This window comes from Erpetoichthys calabaricus, chromosome 11, assembly GCF_900747795.2.
Source record: "Erpetoichthys calabaricus chromosome 11, fErpCal1.3, whole genome shotgun sequence".
Lineage (NCBI taxonomy): Eukaryota > Metazoa > Chordata > Cladistia > Polypteriformes > Polypteridae > Erpetoichthys > Erpetoichthys calabaricus.
In genome coordinates this window covers 67,742,312-67,768,131 of record NC_041404.2, presented here as the reverse complement: position 1 = coordinate 67,768,131, position 25,820 = coordinate 67,742,312, and the positions used below count along the sequence as shown (strand labels likewise).

General features: G+C 36.6%; 1 protein-coding gene across 1 annotated transcript in view; it reads left to right on the top strand.

The window, feature by feature from the left end:
• Window positions 1-25,820, top strand: part of srpk3 (SRSF protein kinase 3) — a 108,810-nt gene that overhangs the window by 70,951 nt on the left and 12,039 nt on the right. The window contains exons 7-12 of the mRNA XM_028813277.2: window positions 1,609-1,715; window positions 5,242-5,407; window positions 6,555-6,580; window positions 21,213-21,528; window positions 23,817-24,104; window positions 24,816-24,913. Coding sequence (XP_028669110.1) covers window positions 1,609-1,715; window positions 5,242-5,407; window positions 6,555-6,580; window positions 21,213-21,528; window positions 23,817-24,104; window positions 24,816-24,913 — 1,001 coding nt within the window. The remainder of the gene's footprint in view (window positions 1-1,608; window positions 1,716-5,241; window positions 5,408-6,554; window positions 6,581-21,212; window positions 21,529-23,816; window positions 24,105-24,815; window positions 24,914-25,820) is intronic.

The following is a 25,820-nucleotide window of genomic DNA, read 5'->3' as shown; positions in this document are numbered from 1 at the left end:
TCTTCAGGCAAGATCTTGCCTGAAGAAGGGGCCTGAGTTGCCTCGAAAGCTTGCATTTAGTGAATTTAGAATGAGAAACTCTTAATACTGTAATCAAAAATGTATCCATCACAAGGTTACCACCTTTCAGTTACAGTGACACCAGTAGCATAACATATGAACTGGTTTTATCCTATCTATTAAATTACAGCAAATAGTTCTTGAAATCAAAGTAGTTGTACTTATGGTTTAGGATAAGCATTACTTTGCTCCTTTCCTGGTCAGTGTTCTCCAGACATTTGTAAGAATCTTCAGTGTGCTTTCTCTCTTTTATTTTGGGGACTCCTCTCCTCCTCCTGGTGGTTGTGGGTGGTACTGTAAGTTATCTTCAAAGTTTTTACACAGTGTCATTGATTGCTGCCAAAATTACACTTTCTGAGCAACTGGTGATCAGTCATTGTCACTGTCAACAAGACAAATGTGGCCTCTCATATGTTGTCTGTCTCTTTCTCTCTGCGTTTGCACTTGCTGTCCTTCAGCAAGCAACGGTTGAACTAATGGCACCCTTGTCCATCCCCAGTTCCAGACAAGTCTTCCACCCTTGCATTCTACCACAGCTGCCATTTGGAGTAAAGGGATTGCTCCAACTTCTGTTACAGCCACACCCTATCAGCACTGGGTCTCTGCTGAACAGCAGAATTTACAGCCAGGTTGAGAGCTGTAAGTTGTTGAGAGAAGAACAATGAGTTAGGCTGTGTTTGAGGTTTTTAGAGGAAGGAGTGGAGGTCTTCTTAATGGTTTCTTGGGTGCATAAAAGCCCATCATTTTGGTTGATCCTTGGTACAGCATTCCCAGTTCAATTGCAGAACCATAGTGCCTATTCCTAAATAAAATACAGTAGCCAGTTTTTTGTGTTCATACAAATTTGGAATAGCCGAATTGAAAATGTCTTTACAATAACAGTCTTTTATCAGGCGACTATTCAGAGGGACCTACTAAGCTTCTGTCCTTTATTTAATGCCAGATGTAATATGCTAGCTGGGATAATCTCCGGCAACACCCCACGACCCTGTTCAGGATTTAAGCGGGTTAGACAATGACTGACTGAATTCCGTGTTGAATTTTAAAAGCAATTTATTTCTTTCATCACATTTGTGTAACTGTTTCTGCTTTTTTCAGCAGGGTGGAGTATACATCCTATTCACTTTGAGTCTACACTGGCAAAAACATACCTGTAAATTACATTGTAAAAAAATAAATTCTGGTGGACATCTCTTAAGTATAAGTTGTTTTTCTGTATGCTAATATAAGTGCTTTTTATTCCAGGCAGCACTGAATTTTATAAATTTAATCTGCAAAAAATATGTTAATACATGGACCAGGGCAACAACCAAGCAAAATGTTTTGCACAAAGGACAGCCATTACATTTTGTTTAATTTCTGTATTCTTTTGTGTGTGTTTTTATTTTTATTAAAATAAAATTGTTAAATGGTTTATATTTACAATAAAGCTCTTTCAGGCTAATTTGAAGAAAGGTGTTTGTCCCAAGGAAAAGAAAATGTTCATTTTTATTCACATGTCTTGTTTTCATGGTACAGAATTTTCTAGACCTTGACTTTTGTGCGCAGATGTCTGTATGGTGCTTGAAGTACTAGGCCATCAGCTACTGAAATGGATTATCAAGTCCAACTATATGGGGCTGCCAATTCCCTGTGTGAAGAGCATCCTGCGGCAGGTAAAAATAATTACTTGATGTAATTATTACAGTGTAGACATTGCCAATGAGACTTTGTTTAAAATTGTGTTATTACCACCCCAGTTGTAAATTGGCCCAGTGTGAATGAGTCAGGGTGCATGGATGAGTGTCAGTCGGCTGAGATGGACTAGAGTCCCATCCAGCGCTGGTTCCTTCCTTACACCTACTGCTCCCTAGATAGGAATAGAATGGCTGAAGCAAAAGTTGCCTCAAAAAGATCTAGTAATAACTCTGTGCTCAGGAGAGGTAGCTTTATATTAAAGACCTACTGGTAAGAGTTTCTTGATCTGTATGTGGTGTACTGTATTGTAAAAGAATCATCTTGGTGGTATTTAATCTGCTGTACACTTTTTTTCAGAAATTATGGGTTCTGTGCAGAAATGCATTCTCTTTGGTTTCATGGGAATTCTTTATATTCTTTATCAATCTGTTGTAATCACAAAACTTTTTTGGGAAACTTTTATTCAAGATTTAACTCCCATATTGCTTCACTTAGAAATCTGTTCCTAACATGGGCTTTTTGTTATAAGTTAAAATCTGTAAAATTACCTGTACATTTCTGGAAAATACCACTTCATGGTAAAACCCACAATTTTCTCTGAAATAATTTGAAACTGACTGAAGTAATTGGCACCCATCATTGTGTTTTCTGTATTTAACAAAAATCAGACCCTGTAACATAGTGGCTGTAGGATTTTGTAGGATGTCTTGGACCCAGAAGGAGATCTGAGGGTGGCCCAGGAAACTAAATCCAGGAATACTTCACCCAAAAAATATTTTTATATGTTACTTAATCCATATAGTTTGTAGTGCTCAAGCCCTCTCTTGCTCATGACACTTCGGACTGACCAGGCATACCATGAGCAAGTCACAACTTTTTTTCAGGTTTTGTTCAGTTGTGTGTCCGATATGCCATGGGGCTAGCTGGCTAACGCGTTTTTGAACTTAATATGCCAGGGTACGCCCTGCGGTTCTATTCTGCTCTTGGATTTTCTCTCGGTGGATGAAGTGGGAGGGTCGGAGGAGTTAACTTAAATATTCATGTATGATAAAGACCAATCAAATAGACCATGAAGCACCTTCAGATGGCTCAGTGAACATGGCCTTAATGACTGTTCTGTCCATAGCCAATAAATCTTTTATTTTAAATGCCTTTTTTACCTTCTGCAACCTGGACTTTCTGTTTATGTCAGAGACTTTAAGTGCTGGCAACTCTGTTACTCTTCATGATCTTTCTCCTCCTGATTATAACTTTTTTAGCTCGCCTAAAATCGCTGGTCGAGGTGGTGGGATAGCTACTGTTTTTCTGAATCGTTTTAAATGTAGACTTTTGACTGTAGACAGTTCTCCAGTTTTGCGGCTCAGCTGTTTAAAATTGATCTTACAAATCCTGTACTGTGTGCACTGGTTTATAGACCACCTGAATATAATAAGAATTTTGTCCAAGAGTTCTTACCTTTCCTGGTGTCATGCACTGATAGAATGCTGATTCTAGGAGATTTGAACATTCGTGTCTGTTGTCCGACAAAACCCCTGGTTAAAGAATTTCTAGGTCTTGTGGACTCTTCATTTTACTCAGGTGGTGTCAAGTCCCATACATCAGGGGACGTATGAGTTAGTTCTAACATTTGGCCTCTCTGCAAATAACCTGGATATCTCTGATGCTGGCATTTTTGATCACTTTGCAGTTATTTTTAAATACATTTTTTGTGTCCACCCATCAATTTCACTAAACCATAGCGCCATGATTATTTGTATTGTGTTTATTTTAATGCTTCTTTGTACAGCACTTTGGTGGAACTTCTGTTGTTTTAAATGTGCTTTTGTAAATAAATAATCTAATCTAGTAATGGCCAAGTAAAGTTTTTAATCTCATGCTTCGTGCAGAACAGAGATGTCTATTATATCAGAAACTTAGCAAACAATATAAAAAAATTATCTAAGAAAAAAATCTTACATTACTTGTGTCCAATAATCCACAAAGCAAGTTGTCCACTAATATGTTCACAATGTCCCAAAGACTTTATTTTTAATAACTAGGGGGCTTTGCCCTCTGCTCGCTTTGCTCGCCAACCTTCGGAGGTAGGTGTGCGCTATCTCGCGGCTGAGTCACTCAAAGAGCGTTGGGGCTGTTATCCTTTGGAGAAAGCAATTGTATTTAAAGAGATGGTATATAGAAGAGTATGCTGGGTGCAAGAGGAAGACAGTTTGGTGCTTAGTTATTATAGACAGGAAAAAAACTCTCTTAAATACCAATGAATAATAAAATGTAGTAAAAAGTAAAAGAAGTAAAAAAAAAAGTAAAACATATTAAAAAGTAAATTAAAAAAATTAAATTACAATAATGGCTTATCAAAAACAATATTATGAATTACATTATTCTCTTATATTCTATAAACATAGTTTTTTTGTATTCGTGTTCATATATATTGTTTGGGATATTTTTCTCATTTTCATTTATTGGATGGCTCATTGTTTTTGATTTTTATTATATGTAGCTCTTTTTTGTTCATTTTATTTTTTTCTATGTTCATTTTGAGCTCTTGCTACCCTTTTTCTATCGTGATCTAAAATTCAATGTTCATGAATAGATAATTTGCTTTTCTGCCTTGCCATTATAACCAACTGTGTTGACGGGCGAGTTAGCACTGAGAGTGTCATGGGATAGTAAGGAGAGAGGATGTGAGCAGTAGGAGTAATGATTAGGCAAGCAGTGTGGAGGGAAATGGTCAAGGCTGAATAATGCAGACACTTTTTTAGTATAATAGACAGAAATATTGTTAAATAATCTACTTCAAGAAAATTATCTTGTGAACAAAGATGGAACTCGCTACGGTGTGAACAAGCATTTAAATTGTAAACTCACCTCTGGTTATTACTTTTTATATTGTAGTACCTTGATATTAATTTGTAACAATCTGTGCATAGGGTGAATTTACCTGCTTTTTGAACCATCTCAGATATGCACAGTTAGTAGGCATATTCTCTTCCTGATAATGTTTTCACGCTGATTTTTTTTTCTTTAACTTTGAATCTTTAGTTTTACATGTCTCTAAGTACATGCTTTTTGTTGATATCACATGAAGCATAATTGTAGCCAATGATTAAGCTGGACACTTGACCAATGAATGAGCTGGAAAGGCGGATTCAACTTCCTGAGCCATCGCCAAAATTTCTGTGACCTTACACTGGTTCGCAAAGTTTGCATTTAATCTGTGAATTAATCAGGATCATTTGATCACTGCTGGCAAAGCTGGATAATGGAATAGGATTTGTTTTTTGTCACTTTGTATTCATCCCATCCTTATTTGAGCGAGAAGCAATAACACAAGTAAGGGGGAGGTGCCCCTCCTTACTTTGTACTGTATTTGTGTATGTGGTAATATTTCATGTATATTTTATGCACAGTGCGAAAGTATATAAAAATTCCATTATGTTGGAACATACCACAAATAATTTTGAATCCAGCTATCTTTAAATGTACTTAACTGTACTTTTCTTGCAGGTTTTGCAAGGCCTGGATTATTTGCACACCAAATGTAAAATCATTCACACTGACATCAAACCAGAGAACATCCTCATGTGTGTTGATGATATCTACATCCGCAGGATGGCAGCTGAGGCCACTGTATGGCAACAGTCCGGAGGGCCACCACCCTCTGGCTCTGCAGGTAAATGCAATCAGCCTCCTTCAAGTTTTCCCTGTTTACCTTTATATGTTGTCAATCTTAGTTTCCCAGTTTGATAACAATGGATCAGTGCATTCTAGACATGTACATGCTCCAACTGTGGCCTTGAGTTTCCATTTGCTACTTTGATTTATATTGCTGTTTTAATAAAATAAAATAATGTAAAATTTATTTAAAATAAAATAATTGCTGTTTTAATAAAATAATTTTACACATGCTAGTATTTATGCTTATTTTAGTAAAAGTAACTGTATTATACTAACTTGCAATTATCGTTTGCTAGTTCAATTTTATTCACAAGTGCACTTCAATTTATGAGCCCAATGTGGTATACAGTAATTGGAATTATAAAAAATTAAAACATAGAGAAACACTGCAATATATGAAAATCAATTACATCTATACTGTATATAAACATTTTTGTCCAAATTGCAACTTTCTCAGGTTAGCTACATTCTGAAAAGGATCATTCCATAGGCAAATGTTGACAGATTCATTTGGATAGAAGATGTTTTATTTTCATTGTTTTGTCAGCCATTTAAGTGTATGAATGAAATGTCAGATCAATACTGACAATAATGGCTTTGTCTTTCTGTTAGTAGCACTGATATGTGATGAAATGTTGAAAGTTATGTAATAAAAGGATGTGTTCAATGTGTAATTTTTTTTGATCTCACTAGAATTATTGGAGAAAAAGGCCTAATGTTTTTTGAAAAGCAGGTAATTAAAGTAAGAAATATAACTAATGTATATATCATAATGGTAAAATCCTCCATTAAAATCAGTTATAAGGTTAACTCAAAGGTTTATGTATATCAGAAACGAAAATTGATTTACATTGTCAGTTTTAAGATTAATTTGGTATGTTTATGATGACAGCCTAAGTCACTAATAGGAACTGAACATTGAGCTTAATGGTTTCCAGTCTAGTTTCCTACCCACTTCATCACACTGCTAAGATCTCTTGAGCTTTTTAGTGTGTACATTAGCTGCTTGTCCATCTTCTTCTGCCCTATAATCCATTCAGCTCCCTATACTCATGCCTTTTCTGCCTGATCTAACGGTGCCTTTTTATTTCCTGTCCATTTCTTCCTGTTTCCTGTCCTCTTACTTCCTGCTCTGATTCAAGTAAGCTCCGCCCCTCAGGAGAAGCAGGTATGTCAATTCAAAACCTAATTATATACGTTTGCAGTGTGGGAGTGAGTGAGGCTTTGAAAAAGTGTAAGCGTGTTGCTTATTGGTCAGACATACAAATAAACATGTCACTTTATTCTATACACATGACAATAATTTGATCTTGAATATCTAAAAGTACAGTATATTTAATGATTTAAAACAGTTTAATTGTTATATGAGCCAGTCCGATTTTTCTACACTAGTATTATTTTGTTTTTATTGTACATTGAACAACACAAATACAATGTTAGTAACTATAACCTAAAAAATTACATAAATGAATCTGATGTGTTACAAGTTAGTTATAAACATTTTCATGACAGAGGCACAAATTCTTTCTTAATGTAATGTCCTGATTGCATCAATGGATAATCAGTGTCACGAATCCCAGGAATCTCAAACAGTTTTTTGGGTTGAGACCTAGAAAAATGAATGTACATTTCTCAGCAGGAATATGTATGTATATGTATAAAGACAGAAAAGTTCCAGGTAAAACATTCAAAGTGTCACTGTGCCCTAACCATACGTATGTTGCCATTTTTGCATGTGAACCAATTGTTAGGACTCAAGAAAACAATGCAGTCATTTCATGGAAGCTTGGTTATATTCTATGTTCAGACAATAAGAAAGTGTCTGTAAATAGTAAAGTAAGGGATCTACTCTCAGTCCTTACCAAGAAGGTAGCTGTTGTGCCAGTTACCACCAGATTTTTTTTTTCTGGCTGTACTTGTGCCCCATGAATTCCAGTATAAAATGTCAATGTGAGCAAGATACTTTTTTTTTTATTAAATTTACAGGAAATGCTGAACTTGGAAATATAATTTCACAGGGCAAATGCATAAACATTATATCATCTTTGTGAAGAAATAACTTTTGACTTGAAAAATAGTCAGAAAATCAATAATGTCTTATTACTAATTTGTATTATGATGTGGCTCAAAATAAAAAAAAAAAACTTACATTGAGCTATTGAGTTGTTTCTGTTACATAAAACTTTTCAATAAACTAACTGGAATAATTTAATATACAGTACCTAGGAAAGTGGTTATTATAACTTTCTTGAATGAGAAAGTAATTGATTTATTTCTGCTTTACAGACCAATATTATAATGCATGGAGGAAATATGTGAAATTTCAATTAATATGCAGTTAATTTTGATTAAAAATTTTAATTGTGTGATTATTGCATTTACATTTTTGAATTGAACTGCAGCCCTAGTAAACACTGAATTTGTGTACCTTCTTAGAACAGTAAAAATAGATTAACACACACACATGTTTGGTTCCTTGTTGCTTTCTGTTCATCCCTGTTGTTCTTCAAGTTCGCATCCAAGGTAGTGTTTAGTTCTCAAATGCATGTTTGTGAATACACTATTCATAATGATAAATACCACAGATATATATATAATATATAATTTTACCAAGAAAAAAGTCTCTTAGCCACAAACCTTTAGTGCACCATTCAGATCCGCTCCCAACCCCAAGAAGGCTATGTCTTTCATGTGTAAATGTGAATGTTATCACCTTTGAGGAATTACAAGCTTCTCCTGGTATATTTGAAGGAGTAAATCCCAGTAAATGCCTAGGATAGTTAACCTAGGAATTTCCTGTGCCACATGTGTGAAAGGAGCTTAAGTTGTTTTCTTAGCAATCAGTTAATATTTCTTGTTGGACTATTCTGAGCTGAAGCTAAAAATAAAAAATTTAAGAGACTTATTTGGTTATCTTTTATGTGCTGGAAATAATATATCTCAAATATGATCAAATATGAGATACTTTATTTCTGAGAAAATGTGCAGCAGTCAGTTCTGAAAACTCATGATTGTGAGGATAAATCCTGCTTCTTAAAATAAAAATTCTGAATAAATTAAAAATTTCTTCTGAGAGTAACCAAAAGCAATCTCTCTTCTCTTTAAATTTACAATGTTGTGAAATTCTGACAAGATGGAGTTGGGTATCCTTAATAAGGGAGGTAATTTCTTCATCCCATCCAGAGATGGTTCCCACATTGTGCCCAAAGTTGCTAGGATTTAGCACTAGCTCCACTCAGCCCTGAACTGGATAAGCAGGATGGGAATAAATGGATGGATGTTTAGGTATTGTTTACTAACTGGTGTATAATAGTCCACTAGATTCCTAAAGTTATTTTGTTACTTCAGTTCACACCCCAACCTCAGTGATAAATGTAAGCGAAATGGGTGCTAAATATTTCTGGTTTGAGCAATCTGGGATGTGATAAATAAAACTTGTTTTAATTATTTTTGTAAATGTTAACAACAGGTTCAACTTAAGTTAGAGAAGGATGAAAAGACCTCTGTTTGAATATTCATATAAATAAAACTGTTTTCATTCCCTAAACATTTGTGGCCATTTGTGAAGCTTGATATATTACCATATTGTGTTTTATTTTCAGTGTGAATGCTCTATGTAACAGACTAATGACCTAACATACAGTACAGTTGATGTCATAAGTTTACATACACTTGGTGTAAATTATTTAAAACTTCGTTATAACCCCTCCACAGATTTTATATTAACAAACTATAAATTTGGCATATCATTTAAGACATCTGCTTTGGGCTGGGCAAAAGTAATTTTTTCCAACAATGTTCAGAGTTTTTCACTTTTTTTGACTATATCACAGTTCCATACATACACTTTAATATTTGGTAGCATTGCCTTTAAATTGTTTAACTTGAGGAAAACATTTTGGGCCTCCTTCCACAAAGTTCTTATAATAATTTGCTGCAATTTTGTCCCATTCATTCAGAGAGAACTGGTGTAACTGAGGCAGGTTCTCAGGCCTCCTTGCTCACACACACTTTTTCATTTCTGTGTGATGGCCACTCCAATACCTTGACCTTGTTGTCCTTATTAAGCAATTTTGCCAAAACTTTGGAGGTATGCTTGGGGTCACTGCCCATTTAGAAGACCCAGCTTCAACTGAGCTTCAACTTCCTTGCTGAGCTCTTGAGAGTTGGTGGGCAATCTGTCTTGTGAAGTGCACCAGTCCCTCCTGCATGAAAGCACCCCCACAGTATGATACTCCCACCCCCATGCTTGACTGTTGGAATAGTGTTCTTTGGCTTGCAAGCCACACCCTTTTTCCTTCAAACATAACGATGGTCATTATGGCCAAACAGTTCGATCTTGGATTCATCAGATCAGAGGACATTTCTCCAGACGGTAACATCTTTATCCCCATATGCCATTGCAACTGAAACCTGACTTTTTTATGGCATCTTTGGAGCAGTGACTTCTTTCTTGCTGAGCAGCCTTTCAAGTTATGTTGATATAGGACTCATCTATTGTGTATACAGATACTTGTCTACCTGTTTCTTCCAGCATCTTCACAAGGTTCTTTGCTGCTGTTCTTGAATTGATTTGAATTTTCATACCATAGTACGTTCTTCTCTAGGAAACGGGATGTGCTTCCTTCCTGAATTGTATAATGTCTGTGCGGTCCCATGCTGTTTATTCTTGTGTATTATTGTTTGTGAACATGGAACCTTCAGGCATTTGGAAATTATTCCCAAGAATGAACCAGATTTGTGGAGGTCAACAGGTCTTGGCTGATTTCCTTTGATTTTCTCATTATGTCAAGCAAAGAGGCAGTGAGATTGATGGTAAACCTTAACATATATACACATGTTGACTCCAGTTAGGCTAATTGGCTCTAAGAAGCTAATCATCTAATTGCCTTAAGGTTTTTCTGGAATTTTGCAAGCTGTGTAAAGGAACAGTTAACAAAGTGCATATAAACTTGTGACCCACTGGAATTGTGATATAGTCAATAAAAAGTGAAATAATCTGTCTGTGAACATTGCAGGAAAAAATTACTTTTGTTGTATTAAATCTGTGGAGGGTTATAAAGTGAGTTTTAAAGACTTCACCCTGAGTGTATGTAAACTTATGACTTCACCTGTATATGTGGGGTCAAGGCTACTGTTTTAGATTCCATCATCTGTAAAGTTCATATTGTAGATGGTGCTGTTTACAATGGCTTTAAATAATTGGGATAGATGCTAAAATATACCTCCTGTCAGAAGAGAACTGAAGGACAGAAATGATCATTTTATTTGCCAAACTCATCGCCTGCATTAGAGTGCTACCTGGGCATTCCACGTTACTTAAGACCATGTCACATTACATGGCTTCTACAGTGATTTTCAGTCATTCATTTACATAATCTTAGTGAGTTGGAGGCAGTAAGCAGCGTGTGTCCTTGAAACCAGTGATGTAATGTGACATGCCCATCAACTCGGACCAACTAGTCTATGAATCACTCCAACGAAATCAAACATGATTTAGTCTTCAGCCATAGGGGTGGGCTTGTGAGCATTAGAGCTGACAACCAATGCTCATCCAGAAGTACAATGCATAGAATGCAGCAACAAGATACAAGGAACATAAGTGTTTTGGACCTCACAAACAGAAGAGAAACTTGTTTGTTTGATGAGAGCAAAAAGGGTTGATATTGCAGCTGAACATTTTGTAGCTGTTAACCCTTTATACAGTGCCAGCTCTGTTAGGCGTCATAATGTTGGCTGTCACAAAAACTGCCGAGCTGGACTGTGCGGGAAGGTCGGCATACAGTTGATTAATTACACATGCCCAGTGATTTTTAGTCATTTAAACTAACAAGGTTCAGTGGCAAGATTAGCTAACCAAAATTTGTACTGCTAATTTTTACAATGTTGTTAAAATGGTTCATATTCTTAATTCTGAGGTTGCCAAGCCAACATATAAAAGCAAGTGTAACAACATATAAAACAAAGGACATATAAAAAAAGTGTTATTATGATTTTGTCCTCTTTAAACAGTTGTTTCCTAAGAAAGGAAAGCTGTGTCTGCCTCTTCCTATAAATTTGCTGTGTGTTGAGATCAAAGATTAGTCTGTTATCAAAGAGTGTCCCTAGATATTTATAGTGCTTTACCATCTCCACTGTCTTTATTTAATTAAAGTTGAGACTGTGAAAAGAGGCATGCACCCATGATCTACAACCATATAATTTGTCTTAGAGATACTTAGCTGTAAAAAGGAATGATCACAGCATTGTACATACTCATCAACAATAGATCATTGGCTATCTTCCTTATCTTTTAAAAAACTCACAATAACAGGGTCATCTGCAATTTTAGTCCTTTGTAAATATGCTAGTTTAATTGCCTTGTTCCTTTTTGTTTAAAATAAAGCTACAGCCTACTTGGTTATATATTATTTTTCACTTGGTCAGATTGGTACTGTGGCGGTAGGGCCTTTTTCCTGGCCAATGCTGGTGCAAGATGTGCATGGTGTGAAAGTTTTTTCAACTTTGATTTTATACATTACAGTGTTTCTTATATTTTATACATTATTTTACCATTGGTTATAGTAGATCAAAAATCAGTATTTTCATTTTAGAGTCTTACTCTTCATTTAATCCTTTTATATTACCAGAAATGACAGTCATTTTAATTAGGCTTTTATTTGGTTGGCTCACTGGACAAAATAGGAGAAGTAGCCTACGAATGTGCAGGGAATTACTTGAGAATATACCATATGATCCGATTAGCCAGTAGCATTGCTTATCTTATGATAATATTCCTAGCTTGGAACAGATTTAGGAGATCAGCATGGATTTGAGGTGAAAGAGTGTACCAGTTTGTTCTGAATGATTGTATAACCATTTCCTTTAGCCAACAGTGTAGTCAAGCCATCCATTTCCTGGCAACACTTTTTTTTAATGTGTTTGGTGCCAGTTCCTAGGCTGACCTCATTAAACCTGATGCAACAACTAACCCTGGACCACCAATGTAAAAACTGGTAGGTTACAGGACAGATGAGACATCACTAAAAGAAATACTGATTATCTTATTTTTAGTGATTATTTTGACATTTAATGGGTGAATAGTTTGGCTCAAGAAATAAGGTTCACCTTTGAGCACTTAACCACATTATACATTCAAAGAAAAATATTTAAGTATGATTTCCCGCCACCCTTTATTCCATTGTTATAATTTGAGTTTCTTAAATCTTTTCTGAAATTGAAATACAGCATATCATTCCCAAACCCACTTAAGCCATTTCGGGGTGGTAGTTGTCGAGAGCATCTCCTGGCATTGGCTGAAGTGCACTTTAAGGTACTGTGTGTCCAAGGTAATCTGTATACTGCGTGTCCAGGTACCCTGAACAGGATGTCACTCCATGACAAGGCCCTGTAATGCAAAATACCCGTATGGATCCAATATAGAGCTTACAATTAACTTGACGTACATGTCAGAGAGACGTGGAAGAAAATCCATAGTACCCAGGAAAAAATTTAGACTTGAGGAAAACATACAAGTCCACAGAGACACAGAACATGATCACAGTGAACCGAGGATGTGGAGTCTGTGAGGCTGCAGTGCTGACCACTGTGCACTAAACTTTAATAGAAGTTTAATCTATATGCAAATTTGTTAAATGCTTGTTTGGCCAAGTTTCCATTATTTCAATACAAGAGGAAATGGGTTGAGTATGTTATAGTCCTCTTGTCAGTTTTTCAAATTGTGTTTCCTGGTAGCAGTAGTATAGGAGCAATCTTCTCTCCAGTGGGACGCCAGTCAGTCTTCTGCAGGGCACATTAAAGTTTGTATATAAAATAAATTTATTGACACTTGCTCTCCTGCCACCAATTCAAAATAATATAAACAAATATTTGAAATGAGCAGTATACACTTTCAGAATTGCCGATGTATCTGTTAAGCACGTGCATTGTGTGTGGAGTCAGGACAGTTCAATCTACATATTGTTTAACTTCTGATAGGTTATGTGTACAGAACTACTGTACTCCTATATCTTTAGTTGACTCTGCCAAGAGTGGATGAGACTTTAACATCACTGAAATGCAAAACCTGAAGGTACACAAACTGTACTTGGTGTTTTCATTCTGGGATGTGCTGTTTTTTACTGAACTCCTGAGCTCTGCCTGATCTCGTAATAGCTTCCAGAATTCACTGAAGGAAAGCAAGATTCTTTTCATTTTAATTGGAAAAGCTAGGAACCCATGCATTACGGCAGCAGTAGTGACAAAGGTACAATACAAAAGCTGGATTCGATTTCCAGGAGGAATATACACAGAAAACTGTAATTTTGTGTGGTAAATTAAGCAAAGAATCCCAAATGTTTTCGTCCAGTATCCTATGTTGCGCTGCCATCTCACCCAAGATTAGTTTAAGTTTTAGACTTTTATGATGATGTATTAGATGGAGCAAATTCAGTAAATGGATAGATGAGTTTCTCATCTGCTGTAACCCTGCTGCTGTACATAGTACAACTGCATAACTCCATAATGTAGGATGATTGCTGCCCTCTAGTGATGAAGAGTATTTTATTTAAATATGCAGAGATTAGGCATCTGTCAGGTTGTTTTGTGTGTAGTAGCTCCACATTTCACTTTACAGTCTCTGGGAAGGCACATTTGCCATATTTAAGTCTCTAAAGCTGTTTTCCCCTCAAATCAATAGAGTTTACTGTTGAGATTTCAGATGCTGGATATCCGAGGCCTTTTTCATGCACTCTGGGTAAGACAGTGTCGGTGTTGTTTTCTTTGTGGCCCTAGGCATCTTTTTCTTCTGGGTGTTGTTGTTTGTCTCTTCCTGGGTCAGGGGGGTGAACAAATGTGAAAGCCAGTGTGTCCACAGGACAACAATCTGAGGACCTGCTGAGTAGTTCAATGTAGTTTTTATGCATGGGTGCCTTGTTTTGATTCAGGATTGGTTGCTGAATGAAGTGCTGTTCTAGGAAGATTTTTGTTTTCACTTCAATGAGGTCATGATGAATATTATATGAAGAACAACAAAATTGAGACCTTGTTCAAGTTTGGATATATAAAGGTTGGGTTTATCTGTTGTTGTGTATTGTAATGCCTCCCCTCTCCTACTCCTTCTGGGCATTGTTATAGATTACTTTGAAATAAATATTCTGAAGTTGCTCTGCAGAGTGCTTGGTGCACAGATATCTATTTATATCTTCAACTGATCTATTGGAGAGCAGTAAGAGAACAACTTCTTTTACTTTAGCTGCTCTAACTAGACAAATAAATCCCTAGCCTAACAGACATGCATAGAAGTAAATAAAGGCAGAAAACAAGTGGAATTTCATCCTATAGACTGTGGAAAGTTACTAAGCAAGTTAGAAATTTAATGTTCACAACTTATCATGCTATGTTCTGTTTGAGGTTAGCTTTATTTATGAGAACTAGGGGGTTCGTTCCCTGCTCGTTTTGCTCGCCAATCCCTGAGGCTAGGGATCTCCACTGGCAATCGGAAGGTTGCCGGTTCGAATGCCACAAATGCCAAAAGTGACTCTATTCCATTGGGCCCATGAGGAAGGTCCTTAATTTGTAATTGCATTGACCTGGATATGACGCTAACCTGAATCCAGGGAAAACATGGGGTTTGGTGGCAGGATTGGCACTCCGGCCAAAAAAAAAAAAAAAAAAAAAAAGAACTTGCATTGTTCCATTTGAACTAATGAGGTGTCACCCATTTTACAGCTTCACTCGGCTCCCTTGCTCGGATCCTGAGGTGGTTTGTCATGTGGTGGGTGTGGGAATGCGCTGTATCATCACATGGTCCCAACCTCTCCTCTCTCTTTTTTAACAGCATCATAGACCTGACAAGATAGAAAACCAGTTAGAATCTCAGATTTCTGCCATCCTTAATCTTATTACTGTTAGCTTTATTCTGTGTTTTATTAAAATGTTATTAAAATTGTATTACATTTTTATTCAGTTATTAAATTTACTTAGAATTAAAATTATTATGATTAGAATTATTTTTTTAAATTGCTTATTATTAAAATAATTTCCTTAACAGCATCTTAGATCTGACAGGACAGAAAACCAGCTGGAACCTGACATCTCTGCCCCTTTATCTTATTATTCTTAGCTTTCTTCCATGTTTTATCTTGTATTCATAATTTAAAGAGACACATGAAAGAAGACTTAAATCTTGTAAACAGCATTATACTTTTTGTTTATCTTTTTCATTTTTTAAAACATAAAATACATGACACTGTGCTTAATGAGATAGAAATATCATGGAAGTGCCACCTGAAAGCACATTGCATCTGTGACAGATTCTGTCAGAAGCTGCCGGGCCTTACTGATGGTCACTATCTGTATGTCATGGTGGGCCTCGCAAGATAAAATAGTTAGGTGCCAGTGGTGTTGTATGGAGAGCACTAGGAGTTGTAGGTCTGAAGTACAGAATAACAGCAGACTGTCATGTTCTATTTCAGTGTTATTTCTTTTGTTTATTGTTCTTGCTGCGTTGTGTGCTGAAACAATGAGTTTGTTCTTGGTTTAGATTAAATATCTGTCTGTCTGAACCCAAGAGTAACAGGTGTAAGTGATTCTTGTTCATCTTCCATATATATCTCTCGCTCTAGTCTCTTTTGGTTTGGGTTTCTCCTACACTCTCTAACTCACCTCCTGACATCACATATCTCACTATAAAGCTTGGAGTTTTTATTGGATACCATTTAAACAGTTCATGAAGTTGAGCAGTATTGTAGCAACATCCCAACTGAGAACAGAAGGGTGCATATAGGAAAAGCTTTTTAAAAAATTAAATAAATAAAAGGTCTTTAGGGTCTTATACAGCTGAAGAAGAGTCACAAAAATAAGGTTGTTTGGTAATGGCCATTAGGACCTACCACCGCAGTCCTGGATGAGCAGGATAACAAAGCCTTTTATGAGTCTGGTGAATCATGCAGAGTTTTGTTGATTTATTCTTTGTGTACTGCGTCTTTGTTATTCTATTATGTGAATTCTTTAAGTGTGTGTGTGTGTGTGGATTGTAAGTTTAAAATACATAAAATGTAGTTTTAATTTAGTGGTGTATCATGGCTTCCACAAAGAGCCCTGATTCAATAGAAGGATTAGTCAAGTGTAAGGTTAAGTAAGACACAGGACTGGAGACTTCAAAGCTGTTGATTTACTTCAAGGTGATCTCTCCCCTGCTTTTATAGCTATTTCTCCTCATTACAACCACAACAGAAGTGCAAAAAGTCACTCGGTCCTGATTCTGTTTTACCTGCAACTATCAAACAGTGCTAGGCAGCTTACTCCTCTCTTCATAGACATCTTTAACCAGTCTGTTGCACAGTGTACCATACCAGATTGCTTTAAGTCTTCTATTATTGTTTCCGTTCCCAAAAGCAATAAAAATAAGCTGATTCGGTGATTACAGGCCTATTGCACTTACATAAGTTCTAATAAAATATTTGAATGGCTTGTTCTAACCAATCTGAAGTTTGCATATCAGGCAAATAGATCTGTGAAAGATGCCATTAACATTGGCCTTCACTTCATGCTGTAGCCTCTGGACTGTAAAGGAACTTATGCCAGAATACTGTTTTATAGACTTCAGTCCAGCTTTTAACACCATTGTCCCTGAACTGTTGTTAACTAAATTTCTGCAGACTGATCAGAATCCTTCCATCTATAAATGAATTTACATTTTTCTGACAAACTGGAAACAATACATTTGTGTGGGCTCCCTCCTCACAGACTGTCTTCGTATTGGCACAGGTGCCCCTCGAGGCTGTGTACATTCCCCCCTACTTTATTCCCTGTACACCAATGACTGTAGGCCCACTGATCCTTCAGTAAAAACCATTAAGTTCACTGATGACACCACCATTATTGGTCTAATTACTAATGGTAACGAAACAGCTTATAAAAAGAGGCGTATTGTCTTGTGTTTCCAACAACCTAGTCCTTAATACCACCAAGACAGTGGAAATTGTCACTGACTTTTTCAAACAGCAGTTATGGCATGTCCCACTAGAAATTAATGATGCTGCAGTCACTATGGTGGAATCTTTCAAATTTTTGGCCACAACTATCACAAACACACTCAGCTGAGACATTAACACCCCTTCTATTACTAAAAAGGCTCAGCAGTGGTTGTACTTCTTATACCAAGTAAAGAAATTAGATACTTCCCAGCCAAACCTAGTTCAATTTTACAAAGCCATAATTTAAAGTGTACTCAATTGTTGTCTGGTTTGTTTCAGCAACTGCACACTCCAAAAATAAATAACAATGTTGTGAGGTCTGCTGAGAAAATAATTTGCTGTGTTCTTCCATCTGTTGCAGATCTGTATACATCTCGTGTCACTAACCAAGACAAAAGGATTACCACAGACTCATCTCACCCAGCTCATTACTTATTACAAAAACTCCCCTCTGTTAAACACTTTAGGTCAATTAAAACTAAAACTAACAGACACCTCAGTAGTTTCTTTGTCAGAGCCGTAGCCCTCTCAAACCAGTAATTTAGACTGTCTTCTTTGTATATTCATGCATTCTGTCAAATACTGTATGAAGGTGTGTGTGTGTACAGTATATGTACATGTATGTGTGTGCATGTGCATACACACTACACACTCTCACTTGCACATCATCATTTTACATGTCCTTTATGATTGTACTATTTTACAACTTTGTATGAAGTTTTTCTTTTTAACTTATGCTATTTCTGTTATTTGTATTTGAGATGCTCAGTTATAAGCAGCTCCAAATTAACCAAGTCAAATTCCTGTACTTTAAGTACTGGTAAATAAAAGTGATCCTGTTTCTGATAACTGAGGAAGACAAACTGCGCTTTGGGATCCAAATTATTGTTAAATGTTGATAAACTAGTAGAAGTCAAAATATTAATCCTCATTTTTAGAGCTTGAAACCCAAATATTGTTGTAACCTGCTAAAAATGTGGTATTATGGTATGGTTTCTCGGGATTTGGTTAATGCAGCCATATCTGGCAGGCATTTCCTGTGTCTGTGTGAACAATTGGGTTTGGATTTGCATGAAGCAAGATGAAGGTCAGCCATGTCCTTAGAATCTCCATCTTGGTCACACTTTGGAAATGACCAGGGGAAAATTGTTTACATGATCTACAATAATATCCCTGGGGAAAAAATTAATTGAGTTACCAATCCTAATCAAAACTTATTTTTTATTATGCTTTTTATTATTATGCACTATACATTAATTAATTGTTCATTCAGTTTTCAAAGTTAGAACATTTTATTACAACTGAAGGTCTAATTTTTTTCAGAAACCTAAACTTTATTTATTTATTTTTTTTTGAAAATAAATGAACACAAATAGGACTACATCCATAAAATATATTGATCATTGAAAATCTATAGATAAATTAATAATGACTGTTTTGAATTCGACATCTTAATGCATTAACTCAAAAGAATGTAATTGAGCGATAGCTTCTTTTGTTTCCCTCTATGTAGTGTTCTGCCAGTCTGAGTGCTTCATGGACTTTACTCATTCAAGTGGCATTCAAGTTTTGGGGTCGCTGCTTTGTCTGAGGAGGGAGGTGATGCATACACTTGGAATTTGATATTACCCAACCTGTGAACATATTGCATTCAAACTTCACAACTCCTTAAGATAAAAGACAAGATAGCTGTGGCCATGGGCTTTATGCTTATTCAGTGCCCTCTGATTAGGGTTTGGCATATGTGGGGGTTGCAGTGCACTTTGAAATTTTGGGGTACTAGTGGAAGTAATGGGATTTAAATAACTGGCAGATCAGTGAAGTTACCATTGCAATTGTTCTGGAAGTTGTCTCTGAAACAGTGTTTGCTGACTGCTGGAGGTCTGGCATAACTAACTGTATATGGTGGCCACAGGTCTTCTGCAGTATAGAAGTCTGTGGTATATTATTCTCTTATGCCTATGGAATCTTTAATTTTGTGGCTTTGCATTTGTAAATGTATCCTAGATTGAAGTTTGCTTAAGACAGGAACTGTATCTTTTGGAGCTGCAATAATAAGCCAAAGGCTTCATTCAGTCAGCATCCTTTCTCTCCTGAAGCAAAAGCATTGCTTTAATACTAAAGAATTTTTTTCTTTTCTTCTTCTCATTCAACCCTCATTTTCTACATATATACCTTATTCCCAACTGGCCTGCAATGGATTGCAAACCCATGTAGAGTTAGTTTCTACTTAATGCTGAATACTGTGGTGAGACCTGGCACCTGTGGCACCAAAAGGTGTTAAGTCCTGTACTAAAACCATAAATTCTAAGGTAGACTCATGAGATTTGTTAGTATGTATTTTCTGTGTAACTTGAGAGTAAACATTAAATAATGTATTTCAACATTTTTGAATGTGCTCTTGTACTGCTCTTTGTGATTCTGGTCACATGCACAGTCCATATTCATACTGAGTAATACATTCATATAGTGAGTTATCCACTATATATAACCTTTTTTTTCTGTTGTTCATTTTTATTCATAGTCATCAAAACTTAACCTACATTTAAACTCAGCACTGTAGTGCAAACTGCATTTTCAAAAATATGAAATAAAGTAATAGTAATTCTAGAATTCAGATCTAATGAGGGGAAGGTGAAACAAATTTGAAGCAAATTTCTTGAGGACCAAACAGTGTGGCGTACCATATCTGAAAGAGAATTGGTTCCTGCTATTTTGCACTGCTGTCCTTAAAATTAAACCTTGCATTATACAATTAAAATGAATAAATCTTAAAAAAAAAAAAAAAAAAAAATGTAGCCATGTTATTGTTGTTCAATACTGTCCTTCTTTGGAAGGGTTGGTGGCGCGTCTCCATGTCCCTCGGACTTCTCTCGCACGGACCGCTTCATTGATTCCCATCCTGGTTCAGTCAGAAATATTCGCCTTCTCCTCTGTCATCCTCTACGGCATTTGTCTTCCGTGCAACCCTGAATGATGTCTTTCTCCATATAGCTAGTTTTCCTTTTAATGTGCCCAAAGTAGCCAACTCTCTTACTTTATGAAGTAGTTCTTTGGTTTCGTTCAGTTGTCCAAAAACCCATCTGTTAGTGTGGTGTTCTTTCCATGACACTCGGAGCATATTGTATATTGTCTTTGAAGTTGAGAATTCACTGTGAATAATCAAAAGCTAATTGGAGCGAGTTTTGTTTATATGTGTAATTTTTTTCCCTCTCTTTGAGGCCTTGTCTTATGTTTAGAGTTTTTTTGTTTCTTGATAGCATTGAATCTTCATGGCAGGTTTTATCCCTTTGTTGTCCTGTATGTATGGAGGCAATGATGTCACTGGTTTGTTCACCCTTCTTCACTCACTGTCCACTATGTCTCTCTTGGTCATTCTTTGAAACAAGAAACCCAGCTTTATAAAAAGTGTACGCTGCTTTTTTTTCCTTTTTTTATTTCTTAAGCACGGAAGCTTTCTTAGTGGAATGGCTTTTTGTATGCATTTTATTTCAGTTGTTCAAGGCGGATTCTGGTCTGTTTTATTAAGCACTTTGCATTTGTGCTTAGCCATGTCGTCCATTTCTATTTACTGGTCTACTACTGACAGCTGTGTTATGGGGGGGATAAAGAGTGACTGCTAGGTTCAAATTTCTGTGAAGGTATGAGTCAATTTTTAAGTTTCCCTTCTTTTGCTACTTAAAGACAAGTCCTAAATCTGCCACTATTTGATTTGTCTGGTCTTTTCTGCATGGACTTTGTTGGTGAATGTAATGAATGGTGTGAAATTTAGCCTCCTGTATCTTAAGATGAATTTTATTTTAGCTGGCTTTAAATTCTGATCAGAATTTATTTTGTTTACAGACAGGTAAGATTTCAAAGAATAAGAAGAAAAAGATGAAGAAGAAGGAGAAGAGACAACAGCGACTACTTGAAGAAAGACTTCAAGACATTCAGAAAATGGAGGAGTTAGATGGGTCTTCCCTACCCTCTCCTTCCCTCCCACTGTGTACTCAGAGCCCACCTCCACCACCACCTTCCCTGACCTGTACTACCTCAGGCAGCAATGGAGTCTTGCATTCACAGAGAAATTTCTGTCCTGTCTGCTCTCCCGTAAGAGGAAGCCTTCTATTGGAAGAACAGGAGTTTGAAGGTGGGTTGGAAAAGCAGCCTATTGAGAGTGAGTAGTTCATGTTGAGAGAGACAGTATAAGGAAGGGAGCTTGTAGCACAGATCTTTAGGACTATATAGTGTGCTTACGAGTTAAAGATGTTAAGATTTGCATTGGGTGTGATGAGGACAGGATTAGAAATTAGCACTTTAGAGGGTCAGCTCAGGTTGGTCAAAGTCAGAGAGGTGAGATTGCATTGGTTTGGATATGTGCAAAGGAGAGATGCTGGGTATATTGGGAGAAGGATGGTAAGGATACTACTGCCAGGTAAGAGGAAGGCCTAAGAGAAGGTTTATAGATGTGTTGAGAGAGGACATGAAGGTGATGGGTGTAACAGAGCAAGATGCAGAGGACAGGAAGATATGAAAAAAGATGATCTGCTGTGGTGACCCCAGCTGAAAGAAGAAGTGTGCTCACATTCACACACATAATCGGTTTAAGGCAGAAACCTGCTTTCTTAAGATCTGTGTTTATGTGAGCAAGTAATCTTCAGGAGTTCTTCATTGTCAAAATTCTCTGATGTCATTAAACTGCACAAACATAGAGTTAAGTATTATCATCAGCCACGGTGAATCCAAAAATAAGCATGGCGTCTCAAGTAATTTTGTTGCGTCTTATACATATGTATAGTCAAACTGACACTCTGTTTATAGGGTCTATTACCAGAATACATATTGCACCCTCTTTTTCTGCTTGCTGTGCAATTGAGCCCTGAAACGTGCTGATTTTCTTGCCTTACACCCAGTGCTGCTGGAATAACAATAACGCAAGTATTTTTACTTTAATAACAGTAGTGCTTTAGCTTACTTGTTACTTTACATACTATCTTACTGCTCTCAAGATTGTGTAGTTGAGTTTAACACTGTACATTCAGCTCATCAGCATATATTTAGTGATTTCTGAAGCACTGAGACAATTTATTTCGGCTAGAATAAGGAATAATGCAATTGCCTAAGCATTTGCCTGTGGAAATGTATGTTAGACACTTATACCCATGACTGCTGAAAGCAGATGCAAGGCTAACACATACACAAGCTGCCAGAGTGCAACGAACATGTGCAGACTGCGGAATACTTAACAGTGACCCAGTTACGGGTTTACATGGCCAAATAATCATATTTTTTGCAGAAAAATCTACCTCTTGTTATCAGGTTTCTCAGAGGCTGAAAACTCGGTTTTTCTAACCAGAATAAGAGTTTAGATAGCATTTTAAAAACTAGTTTCTGTGTGATCACTGGGTTATTGAGGCCATGTAAATGCGCTTACTGTGTTATGTCATCAACAGGTCAAATCTGGGCAGCACTAGTCATAGTATGGTCACATCTCAGTTAAGAGAGGTCAGAAATCAACCAACTCAGCTTTTCAAATCCTGTAATTGTTACTCATTAACTTTCCTCGCACTGCTATTTTTCTTGGTCATCCAAATGTTATAAAGGCTATTAAATTCAGTTAATACCAAATAGTTTGTTGAGCTGACTGCGTGAAACAAGAACAGTTAGAAAGAACCGGGTGGACAGACAACATGAAAGCTGTCAGCTGAAGCAAGGCACACAGGTGGTACGTTGCCAGAATGAGACTGTATGGTTTATGGTTTGTCACTTGTGTTTATAGACTGTTTCATGTTGGACTCACTTTCACCCCATCCAGAATATACTGAAGATGTGTTTACTAGACAAAATCCTTTTACAAAATGGATTGTCTAAAGGTGAACTTAACACAGAGGAAAAAATACCTCTTCAGCACAAACTGAGCGGTCACAGGCTCACCTTAGCAAAGATCCAACACATGCTTACATGGCTTTCCCAATAGATGTTCCCTTGCACTTTGCATATTTTTCATGAATATATTGACTTTCCTTTTCTTATAAATTACATATTTAAGAGTCCAGGAACAGCTTTCAGTGCTGCTGGTCGATCAGGCTAAGATACGTTCCTATTGCCAAGAGTACTGTGTGCCCAGTACCTGAGTGTAACACATATGGTAAAAGAACACATCCACACATACTGGCAAGTGAACCTCATTCAAAGGTGGAAAAATATAATTCCATTGTTATGCAATACATTTAGTTCACATAAAGTTACATAACAGAATGTATTAGATTTGTTTTGAACAGTTATGCTTTTAGGGAAATTCATTTTAGTGTCAACTATATTTCAATGAATTAGGCAGTGATTCATGTCATTTACAGAAACAAAGTTAATTTGATAACAAACTGTAGTTGTAAATATTTGTCAATGGTGAGGGGTAATAGTCACATTTCTGCTTTTTTTTTTTTTTTTAAACCCCCACTCTTACAGATTCAAATCCTCAACACCTTCTATCCTCATTCCCTAAGACATGCAAAATAAATGGATGCCAAACTGGAAGCTTGGAAAGTGCTGCCTGTAGTCCGTCAAGCGCTACTTCTTCTGGACTAGGTTATGAAGGTTGTAATGGCCACACATCTTCTGGGTATGGGCGTTTCACCAGCCCCGAGTCTCAGCTTTCAGAGATGTCTGGGTCTCTTCTTTCACCTACGTCAGGCTCAGCTTTATCTGGGTACTCCACTGAACAAGACAGCAGGAGAGGAGTCCTTTCACCCAATAGTAAGCTTCGAATTTTATTGCATCTACATGGCAAACAAAAAAATTGGTCCATGACTTCAAACTTAATCCACTGACAGTTAAAGGGGGAGCTGTTTTTTGTTCCTACAATTAAGTTAATTAAAAACACAATTATTTCACAGTTTCTAATTTTATTTTGAGTCTACAAATTTCCAACAAGGTTTATTCACATTTTTTAAATGTGATAGCAGATGTTCTTGTGACAGCCATCTGCGGCCAGAAATACCTTTAAGGATACAATATTTAAATTATAGCAAATTTATTATATGTAGGAATGAACAATGGAAGAACATGAGGTAAAAAAAACAGCTGCCATGCTTTGTATTGGAGTCTGCCATGCCCTGTTTAAGTGATTACTGAATCCTGTCAATTAGATAATGTACTGTAACTTGTCCACTCCAGCACCTAACCAAAGTACTCTCCTTCTCACCTCCTGTCTCCCTCTAGACACAGAAAGGTTGGAAACTGGGAACAGCAGCATGTTTAATTTAGAAAGGAATAAAAATACAAGAGGGCACTGGTTGTATCAAATGCCTTTACCCCCAGTAGTCCTCAGTAGACTTTGTTGAGCCAATATGCCTTAGATAAACTGTTAATAATTAAAGGAGTACTAAAACCCTAATGGTTCGATTTCAGCAGTGCTGTTTATTCATTTCTCTGAATTTTGTAGCCTCTGACTCTCTTCTGTTTTAGCTTTCAGTGCTGCAGATTTTCTCTTGAATCCACTGGATCCTCAGAATGAAGATAAACTTAATATCAAGATAGCTGATTTAGGCAATGCTTGCTGGGTGGTAAGCAAATTTTGAATATCCTTGAAAGGGGTGAAAAGCATATTTGTTTGTAGGTAACTAAAAGCCTAAGGGTCTGAAGACTGCATTACAGTGTCCATTTGTCTAGATTTTCCTTTCCTGTCCACCACAACATGAGGTGCAATAACTAGGAAAAAAATAATAGTCCACATTTTCAAATGACAAATTCGCCCTCTTTAACAGATCAAATCAATTTGCCACATATACATACTGCATTGCAGGTATTGTACAATGTAATCTGTCTTGTCCATAACAACCATGTCATCAATATAAAAAAATCTAATCATATTTTTGGGGGGCTATCAGTGAAAATGTATTTGGTCATCTGCAATGAATAAAAATGGGTTTCGATTTACTTATGGTTTAAAGTATAGTGCAGGTCTATGTGTTAGTGAATGTCAATGCTATTCACATACTATATAGGAACATTGAAAGTGATATGACCTGCCTGAGTAAAATCTAAAGCAGAGGGAGCATTTAATGACGAAATGCATAGAATAAAAATATTTGTAGGCAAGTTTTGCTATTAGTGTAGAGGAAAAGAGCTACAATTTTACAGAAAGTTACCTCAGTCGCACCTTTCTCTTTAATGCTGAGTAAATATACAGTGGTGTGAAAAACTATTTGCCCCCTTCCTGATTTCTTATTCTTTTGCATGTTTGTCACACAAAATGTTTCTGATCATCAAACACATTTAACCATTAGTCAAATATAACACAAGTAAACACAAAATGCAGTTTGTAAATGGTGGTTTTTATTATTTAGGGAGAACAAAAGATCCAAACCTACATGGCCCTGTGTGAAAAAGTAATTGCCCCCTGAACCTAATAACTGGTTGGGCCACCCTTAGCAGCAATAACTGCAATCAAGCGTTTGCGATAACTTGCAA